The following is a 10,666-nucleotide window of genomic DNA, read 5'->3' as shown; positions in this document are numbered from 1 at the left end:
TGGGGGGACGCCCTACCAACTGAGCTAAGGGCGCCCCCTGGTTATTCAATGTTTAGTGGTAAAGCATTTGAGACATTTCCATTGCCAGGTCCAGGCACTCTGTGGTCTGAAGGCAGAGGTCACAGATGTGAGATTCGCAGAGGAAGCAGCGGACATCCACACAACTGCTGCACATGCCACAGTGGTGAGTGAAGTCCAGGAGTGGGGGTTGCAGGGTGGTGGCAGGCTCGCAGCCACACAGGGCTGAACACAGTGACCAAATGCACCTGCTACAGCCTCTCATGGTGGCAAGTAAACAGTCCAGCGGATGACAGAAGAGGCAGGCCATGAGAATCGCAGCACAAAGGTCTTGGTGGAAGAAAAGGTAGAGAGCAGAGAAAGAGGCAAGGTTAGAGGAGACAGCTTATAATTCAAGGATACCTTTTTATTTTTTAAAGCCTCTGGTAACTTAGTCTAAAATAGGAAAAATCAATATATGATATAAAAGTTGGGTGTCTCAATAAACTTTTGCAAAAATCTGATTAAAATTAAATGTTCAAAAATATTATAAAGCTTAGTCGAAATGGCTGTCTATACTGTCTGACAGGACTGTGTGGACATGGCTCCAAGGCTCATGTATCAAACGGTCTCCATGGCAAGAGTCACTCATTCATATCATTTGAATTGAATGTTCAAGCAGAGAACTGCTGTGATTGGTTCAAAATGCTTAATGTGTCATAGGAACCAGAGCATAGTCAGTCTCTTCTTACTTGAATTACGATATCTTTAAAAATGCCCAACCCTTTTCAGATACTTACTATAGGGGTCTAATTCCCAAAATTACATAGTTAGAAGGATTTTGGCTTTAAGAAAGAGGAAATCATGAAGGAATACACAGTAGTTTTTTGTTCTTACCGTCACCACCTGGCTGAGTGTGGACCATAGAAGTGGTTTTGAGGCGTTCTTGACTCCTGCTGATGGTTGTGATTGACTGGCTCACTTCATAGACTGTGCAGGTCTCCATAGAGGACATTGGCTGTTCTTTCTCCACAAACAAACAGACAGATACTGCTCTAGTCACTCCACCTTTTGGCGTATTGTGCGATGCTTCTGCACCGGACAAAGAAGAAGAAAAAATCTGCATGAAAACTGCTTTTATGGGAAATCACTATTGATACATATCTGACTTACCATATCATATGGTAAGTCAGATATACCTTTTGTTTTATTTTGGAATACATTCAAAGGGATTTCAGTTGAAGATGATGCCTTGTCACAAGTGGAGAGCTGCTCCTCGGAAAAGCTAGTGGCTTCAGTTAAAGAGCCTGTAAGACAAAATGAAGGAGGTTCAACTTTTCTAAGCGGCTTCAATTAAAAGCAAGTTCTCTGGGATACATTCCTGTGTGACCTGCGTTAGAGTTGTCAGTTATGACGGGCGAATATGAAGCAGTGATAAGAGAGTCCTGGAACTTTGATTTGTTGTCACTTCCATCATCCTTCTTTTCAATCATATCTGCATCCATCATAGTGCCCACTTCAATATGATGTCACCTGATTCCTGAAAAAAAGTAAAGACAACCAACCAGGAATATTAGGGGGTCAAACAACTAAAACAGTGTAAGTACAAAAAGACCTGTTAATGTGATCATTAACAAATGTAATTTTCCCAACTTTAATTATATTCACCATAAGGTTATCTGTAAGCTTCGATTTCACACAAACACACACATACACACAACCATTTATTTTTACCTTTTTTCGTCATTCCTGATTTTTTGTAGATACCTGTAGATACCACAGACCCAGAGTCAGCTCTGTATCTGAGGCTTTGCAGCTGTTAACGATTTGTGGAAATGGCAGAGAAGTTCATCTATTATTTATCACCATTTAGGAAATATTTATGATGTAGATGAAAGGTGGCATGCGGATATCCTAACAGCTATATAAGAATGTTGATTTTGCAATTCATTAATAATTCATGTCTTCCAGTTGCAATTACCGTATGTCACTTGTTGACAGTTTTTTGTCTCAGTTGCAGATGAAATTCAGAGAAAACTAAATGTTGTTCCGCTATCTGAAATATTTTATCAAAACTGTATTTAAACTACTGTTATAATTTACCATTTCTTCAGTACTCATTTATAGATACTACAATATCTAAATAAGGTCAAATCAAATGTATTTGAACAAACTCTCGCCTTATCCGTCTCTATATGATAATGTTGTAAGAATTATGTACTTACTTTTCATGACAGATTTTTAAAGTAGGTGATCCAGCATGCAGAAATTATCCAAGATTCATCCATCAGTGACCTGTCAACTATGGAGGTGTAACTGCCCCAACACAAACTCTCTCTCTCTCTCTCTTTCTCTCTCTCTCTCTCTCTCTCTCTCTCTCTCTCTCTCTCTCTCTCTCTCTCTCTTCAATCAAAATTAGCTTTATCCGCATGATGGCCATACCAAAACAGTGTTGCCAAAGCATTCAATACAATAATTCTATATACTCCCAACTATACACAAGTTTACACATAATACAAATATATTACAAATAGCCTACATAAAGGCCTATAGATAAAATACAAAATTGTTAAGGTAAATGCAAACAATGAATAAATAATAAGACATTAAAATGGATGTAATAGAGTGAAATATTAATACAATACAGTGATAAAGTGAGGCCTGGTGTGGATGTGCTGAGTTTATGGTTTATTCTTGCAGGTTGTGCAGGGTGAAGACAAACTGTCCTAGCTTTCCTTTCCCCCAGCACTAGGCCTATTTGTAGTTTAGCTTTATTTGCATGTCAAAGCATCACGCAAAATGAATAGGAGTCGGACTACATAAAAATTCAACCCCCCACACCCCTACAATTTAATAGTGTGTCTGGTAGGCTACTATATTTTCTTCCTGCAAGAAACGCTATTTGTAACAAATCCAACAGAGGGCGACATTGCACTATTACGTGTTAGTTTGCCCCAAGCGAAGAAGAACATTTTACGAATACGACCGAGTTCGGCCGATTGTGAACGATGTCGTGTCAATTTATGTAGCCAACTATCATGTAGCCTAGCCCTTGAATGATACCGAAACGCTAGCTATTGAACTAGCTCATTGCGTTCAGTGTCTAGCGTTGTATTGGTTGCCCTTTTACTAAATTTGCAGAGCGACGAAAGACTGTAGAGAGCACACATTATGGTGAGTATTACTAGAAAGTAGCCTACTTTCATTCCGGTGGAATTAACGATTTGTCGAAGATAACTCAATGTGGCAAACGAACCGATCGTAACTACAACATCCGACAGAGTGCGATCCAGCATACCTTGCCACTTAAGTGTACGTTATAGCGTTTAAAAATAACCCTGGCAAAGCACATTAATATCGCAATCAAGTAGAATTAGTTTGGACAACTGTGCGTTTAAATGGCACAACCTGAGTAAGGTAAACATGTAATGTGTGTTTAGCCGATGCTAAATGACTATGCTAGCTAACTTACGACATACATTAGGTTTGTGTGTAAACAAAGGCAAAGCAGCTAGTAATATTACTTGGAGTTTGCCTTTTACTGTTGGTGGTTAACTGTCCATCTCATTTTATTTTGAACAGTAGGCTATAGTAGGCCTGCTTTTCAGACATAACGAATGAATGATGATGATACAGAACAATAAATAACGCGCTGAAACTGCAAAATGGGATGTAGTGATGAAAGTTATGGCGGTAGCTGACGTTGAGTTACAAAATCACACTTCAGCATAGTTTCAAGACTAGAGGTAGACGCCACCTTAATAATTGTTGGCATGTTTACATTCTCAAAGTAGGCAAATGAAGGAGCTGGGCGGTTCAGAGCATCATATGTTGTGATGGCAACAGGAATAATAGTTTGATTTATGTTTACTTGATAATGGAGTTCTGATTGTAAGAACTTGTATGGTCTGGGAAATGCAATGCAGCCACCACCAATGAGCAACAATACTGTGTGTTATATCGGAGATGCTAAGCACAAAAGCTACATTAGAAAATGCCCCGCAGGCCGCAGCTGATCAATCAGTTATAATTGGTGTTAAGTGTAATTTCACAAGTGTCACTGTGGCTTCTGATGCATATTACTTTACTTTCCAGGACAGCGAAATGTCCGACTTTGACCACATGCCAGGGCCAGAGACCAGCAGTATGGAGGGGGAGAACGCACCTCTCTACTGTATCTGCCGGAAACCAGACATCAACTGCTTCATGATGTGAGTTCACACCACCAATGCTGCTATTTCAATCACTCCTTAACTGAAGTTGGATTGCGACAGTGCTCATACAGTATTTGCCTCTCCCTTCCTTGCAGTGGTTGTGATAACTGTAATGAGTGGTTCCACGGCCACTGCATTAACATCACAGAGAAGAAGGCCAAGGCCATCCGAGAATGGTACTGCATGAGATGCAGAGGTGAAGACAAAACAAAGACAAACAAATCTTCTTTTATCACAACATGCTATGGCTTTATATTAAATGTGTCGCTCATAAACAAAATAAACAATATACTGTTGCTACATTCTTTCCATCCCCAGATAAAAACTCTTCACTGGAAATCAAGTACAGATCAAAGAAAAACCGAGATAAGGAAGACGACCATGACAGATCTGAGAGAGCTGGTTACAGCAGCACCCCCAGTACTCCGGACTACAAGAACGATAGGCGACATAGCTCTAAAGTAAGTCGCAGCAATCAAGTTTACTACAAGTACACCAGATTTACATTCGAAAGGACAAATCAGGTGTTGTTCATAGAAGAGATGCAGAAGCTACTTGTAAACGGTCACATAAAAATGACAAGTTCCAGTAAGTGCAATAATGTCACTTTTAGTTTCCACGTTGGTCAGCTATCTGTGTCTGCCAATTTTTCAACGCATGAAATGATTGAGAGCACCTCATTGAAGCAAAACTATTCATATTTGGTCTTTTGTCTTTCTTGGTCATTTTGTATAAGTTTAATTATCATAACTATGTTATTTAAAGGGTTCCCTGCTTTGCAATACTGCACCACCCACCAACATGTAGGTGAATATCTTATGATGCAATAGCCTTCATAATTGTCTATTGTCCAATTGTCATCAGGTCAAGCGTTCAGTTCGAATGTGCGGGGAATGTGAGCCCTGCTTGAGGACCGAGGACTGTGCCGTGTGTGACTTCTGCAAGGACATGAAGAAGTTTGGAGGCCCCAACAAAATCAGACAGAAGTGCAGATTTAGGCAATGTGAGGTCCGAGCCAGGGTAGGTCGCTTCATCTCTAGTTTGGTATGAGACAAGGTTATGCCACCAAAAGTCTTTAACAATATTTAACATTTCTGCCCGGTTACAAGGAAGCTCCTTTACAACAATGTTACTCTGTAATAATAAAGTATCATTCATGAAGTATCTTGCACGGTACCAACACTGTACATGACTTTTAAATGAGCAACTTAATAGATGAATCTGTTTTTTTTAACCCTTGAAGTGATTGGCTCTCCAATTTCTGACGTATGTTTTTTTTTAAAGAAAATGCTGCGTGTGAAGGAAGAGGAACAATCTTTGCGAGAAAGGAGAGAGAACCACAGACGGAGACGTTACTCCGATGACTACGACAGTGAGGCCGATCTCTACCGGCAGTACAAGTCGTCAGGAATTGACAACAGCATGGTAGTAGAACATATTGTTTTTGACTGTAAAGAGATGCTTGTTTAACTGCACTCCAATCAGAAGTCTCAAACATTTGATCGTGGTAGTTAAATGTTGAGTCATGTTTCTGCCCTTCCCACTCACTCAGACATGGGGTAGTGATGACGAGGATGAGCCGCCCTTCAGCCCTGTCATGCGTAAGAAAGCTGTGAAAGTCAAGCACGTAAAAAGACGAGAGAAGAAATTTGACAAGAAAGTAAGACTTTTATATAGAAATGATCACCATTATTTGAACGTGTGTTGACATGGTAAATGGTGTTAATAACACAAATAATTACAACATCGGTCTACTGCCCCTTTTCATTTTGAATTATCCAGAAGGAGTCACGACGCCACAAGCAGAAGCAGAAACACAAAGACCGGACCAGACACAGTGAGAAGGGCGATCTGCGGGACAGCGGAGGGCAGCGTCAGTGTCTGGGGCCCAGCTGTGTGGAGGCAGCAAGAAGCAACTCCAAATACTGCTCAGAGGACTGTGGAATGAAACTAGCCACCAAGTAAGACTTCTTACTACTTTCACCTTTTCATGCATTTGTGCTCTTCTAGTAGGATAGATTCTGGGCATCTGCTTAGTACAAAGAAATAACTAACTTCTAAGGTTTTTTGTAAATACAAGTTTAATTTATTTGCTTGCTCATTGGAGCTTTTTAAAAACTTTCTCCAAAAATAATTTGAACTTTGCTTAACACTTGTGTTTAGTACAGGGAGTGAATGGTTTAAAGTATCCCGTTTTTATTCGAATGATGGTACTATTGCATCACCTGGTGCTCGAAGAATTAATGCTAGTAAATGCTTACTAGCTAGTAAATATTAGCTTTTCAATAAGTGTTTCAGGGTCTCTTTTCCTCTAAACTAAATAAACATGTAGTTTTTTCAACATTAAGATGCATTTATCTGTTCATTTTTAATCCACAGCCGAATCTATGAGATCCTGCCTCAGCGAATCCAGCAGTGGCAGCAAAGTCCTTGCATTGCAGAGGAGCACGGTAAGAAGCACCTGGAACGCATCCGCCGGGAGCAGCAGAACGCCCGGCTGCGCCTCACGGAGATGGAGCGACGCTTCCATGAACTGGAAGGCATCATCGCCAAGGCCAAGCAGCAGGCGGTTCAGCAGGACGAGGAGGTGAGCTGACATCAGTTAATTCTCTTACACACAGATTGCTATGTTGCTGCTGCTTTTCATGATAGCTTACTGTTGGTGTTGTCAAAGGGGCAACTCAAGCATTCTTTGTTTTTTGGTAAGCCGCTGAAGATGAAAAGAAGTAACGTTTTTTAAATTTTTATTTTTATTAAAGATAATTTTTTGGGTCTTTTTATACTTTTATTAGACAGATTTTGAGAGACAGAGATGAAATGGGGCAGAGAAAGAAATGACATGCAGAGAACGACTACGGGCTGGATTCAAACCCGTGGTCTGCTGTGAGGACTGAGCCTCTATGGGCAGGCGCTCTAACCACTACACCACGAGCGCCCCCCAGAAGTTACACTTTTTGATCAAATACTTTGGTTCTGTTTTGTAGGTGAACGACGGTGATAGCGAGGACACAGACCTGCAGATTTTCTGCGTGTCTTGTAGCCATCCCATCAATCCAAAAGTGGCGCTGAGACATATGGAGAGATGTTATGCAAAGGTGATTATTTTTTTAAACTAGCTGTTCAGTGTTTATGCTTCTAGACTTCAGATATTAAAACACAAACAATTATCTTATGAGCTACTTGTGCAACATTTATTTTCCCAATGATTTCAACAGTATGAGAGTCAGACATCCTTTGGTTCCATGTACCCTACAAGAATAGAAGGGTAAGAAAAAGAAATGCTCTCAAATTTTAATAGCAAGTTTCCCTTTTGAATTTGCTTTACAAACAATTTTTTTTCCTTTCCAGAGCGACTAGGCTCTTCTGCGATGTGTACAATCCCCAAAGCAAAACGTATTGCAAGAGACTTCAGGTTTTGTGTCCGGAACATTCCAGAGATCCTAAGGTCAGTGGAAAACCCAGACACGTGTAAATGTCCATTATGTACTCCAGGGCTGGACTGGGACAAAAAATCAGCCCTGGCATTTTTGGCCATGGCAGCCCACCATGATTATTTATACGATATGCGGAGGCAGGGGCGTTGCACCAAATTCTGGGCCCCTATACAGAAAGTCTTTCTGTATAGGGGTCTTACAATACAAACATGTAAAAGCTATGTTTGTCTATAGTCCAAAACGTATGAGTGACTGGTCCCTCTCCAAGCCAGATAACAACACAATGTTTCTATTGATTAATGACCAAATCATTATGCGTACTTGAACACAACCCCTGGTCTAACAACTCTTAATAACCATGCACACACACAGTGTTTCTCACAGGAATTTGGGAGACTGTGTCGTGGACCCTGAACCTTTAGGGGGGTCCGGGGGAATGCTCCCCCGGAAGATTTTTTTTTTAAATGTTAAAGTAAAATTCATCAATCGGGTGCACTTTGAGGAGAAAACTAAGGCTAAATCAACTGTTTCCTATTTAAGCTATTTAGTACTATTTTCTGGAATAATTTATAGACACAGAATGACCAAAAAGCAGAAAGAAGAAATGTACATGTTTAAAAAATACAGTCAGCTTCGGGAATTTTTTCCCTTCGTTTGTATTTTTTAATGGCCCAATATAGGCATTTGATCTTCGTAGACCCAAACAATGTTATTTAAAAAATAACAAAAATGTACTGACGAATGAAAGGCCCCTGATATCTGTTTTTTTTCCATAAATAAATTTTTTCTGGGCCTTCAAAGATCAGGGGCCTATATTGAGCCAGTAAAAAAAAATTAAAAATACATTTTATTTTTTTTGGGTGCAGCCCCCCTCTGCCTTGGGCCCCCCAAGCCTGTCCGCAGTCCGACGGCCCTGAACGTATCTGACCATCGTCAGATTGTACTCCATGATTCACTAAGAACTGCTTAGTCTCAGTCTAGTACTTAAAATGACTGTTGGCAATCACCTGTTTAACATAAAGTATGTTTGTATAAAGATATATAATTTATATGCTTTGTGTGTATACTCTCATTATGACTAGGTCCAAGGCGAAGAGGTCTGTGGATGTCCTCTGGTTAAGAATGTTTTTGAGTTGACTGGAGATTACTGCAGGGTCTCCAAAAGGAAATGCAACAAACATTACAACTGGGAAAAGCTTAGGAGAGCAGAGGTGGACTTGGAGCGAGTGAGAGTTGTAAGTCAAACTGCATAACTGTCGCTTACATTTTTTAAGGGCAGAACTACTTCTTCCTACATTTTCTTTTTCCAAAAACATTTTTGACTGTTGTTTTTTCTTTACCCACAGTGGTACAAATTGGACGAGCTCTTTGAACAGGAGCGTAATGTCAGGACTGCTATGACCAACAGAGCTGGTCTGCTAGCTCTGATGTTGCACCAAACTATCCAGCATGACCCCTTGACGACCGATCTCCGTAACATCAAGGATAGGTAGTCGACTTAGTCCGTCGGTTTTTGGATCATTGGATCCCTGTACATATCATGAGATTTGTGTGTCACAGATTTAAACTTAAAGAAAGATAGCTACCATTTGGATTAAAACTGACTTTCTAACTATTTTAAAATCTTTGTATGATAAATAACTTTAAGATGTATATTGATATATATATATTTTCCTGCCTGCTGATTGAAACTGCTGTTTTTGGTATGAATTATTGCCCTGAATAAACATCTTAAACTTGATCCTGGTTCTGTGTATTTCTGTGTGATGTTTCTGTTGGTTTTTCTACACCTGGGGGGTATTCCATCAGAATAGCTAATATAAAGATTTATTTGAAAAAGCCTGGCTGAAACTAGCGTCATCACCCAATTAAGCTTCAAGTCGTTCCACTAAAAAAGTGGCCTTCGTTGCTCACTTAGTATACGCACCTTGGCTACATGAGAATAATAATAGACATTCAAAGGACGGCCCATTTCCCATAATGCCTTGCGCTGGACTGAATGTTGTGTTGTAGTTTTTTTTGACCATGGGAGAGGGGTCTGTCCTATTTCATAGATACAGCTGTGTCTTTCTTAATGTTAAATTCAAATGTAAATGTGTGCCTTACAAACTCTTAAAGGCATGACAGATGGTGAACATGGCTAAATGATCTATATCGAGTCCCTACAGAGTCAGATATTTTATATGGTGATGTAAAAAATAATGATTGTAAAAAAGGGGAAAGATGGTGGGCCGTGATCAATTGTGTCAAAGAAGCAATATGGAGAAGTAGAAACCTGATGGTTTATAAGAATTTTACAATGTCAGCCGAATCGGTTGTTAACTTAAGTATAACTTTGTTACGTGACTATGTTTTAAGAGATTAGAAAAAATATGAAATTATTGAATGTAATGAACTCTGGAAGTTAGGGAACTCTGAAATATGTAAAAAAGTAATAGAAACAGCCTGGCTGTAACAACTTGTTGATGTTATGTTGTAATGTATGTAATTGTTGAAATTATTAATGTAACCCTTTAAAGGGGTAAACTTGAAAATGTTTACCTTGAAACAATGTTGTAAAATGTATTTATTTGCCAGACTTCAATAAACGCCTAAAAATTTAAAAATTGAAATGACAGATGGTGAACATGGGACAGATAGGCCTTTCATCAAAGAGGATAAAGGCGGGATGAGATAATTCACTCCGTTGATTCACTTCTAAACCTGTTTCCGTGATTGGGAAAGTGCACGAGAAATGTTTCAACCTCATGACAACGACTCAATAACGAAAACAATCTAATGTCTCACTAAGTGGTTGTGTTATGGCAATACATATTGCTAGCTAATCGCTAAAAGGGCCTGGCCTTTTGTTCCTGCTTATTATTACTATAAAACAATAGCCGAAACAAATGTATTTTAAAGTAACCTATATTATAAGTGACTGAAATTGAACAACAAGGGTAACAGTATTTGTTTATGAAAAGTTTGTGTTGTTTGAGCGATAGGCCTTCAGGCTACTGTGATGAAGTGTAGTCTTATCTG

At 39.5% G+C, this 10,666-nt stretch overlaps 1 protein-coding gene across 1 annotated transcript; it reads left to right on the top strand.

Moving 5' to 3' along the window:
• Nucleotides 1-3,039: 3,039 nt before the first annotated feature.
• On the top strand, nt 3,040-9,335 carry cxxc1b (CXXC finger protein 1b). The gene is made up of 14 exons (XM_080026851.1): nt 3,040-3,171; nt 4,093-4,208; nt 4,307-4,407; nt 4,530-4,672; nt 5,076-5,231; nt 5,496-5,636; nt 5,764-5,871; nt 5,994-6,172; nt 6,591-6,798; nt 7,196-7,306; nt 7,427-7,476; nt 7,560-7,656; nt 8,728-8,880; nt 8,992-9,335. Exons 1-14 carry the CDS (start codon nt 3,169-3,171, stop codon nt 9,136-9,138), a joined length of 1,713 nt encoding a protein of 570 aa, XP_079882977.1. The 5' UTR covers nt 3,040-3,168; the 3' UTR covers nt 9,139-9,335.
• Nucleotides 9,336-10,666: the final 1,331 nt, after the last annotated feature.

Source organism: Ammodytes marinus (genome assembly GCF_949987685.1).
Source record: "Ammodytes marinus genome assembly, chromosome: 4".
NCBI classification, from domain to species: domain Eukaryota; kingdom Metazoa; phylum Chordata; class Actinopteri; order Uranoscopiformes; family Ammodytidae; genus Ammodytes; species Ammodytes marinus.
This window is presented reverse-complemented; position numbering and strand designations above follow the sequence as displayed.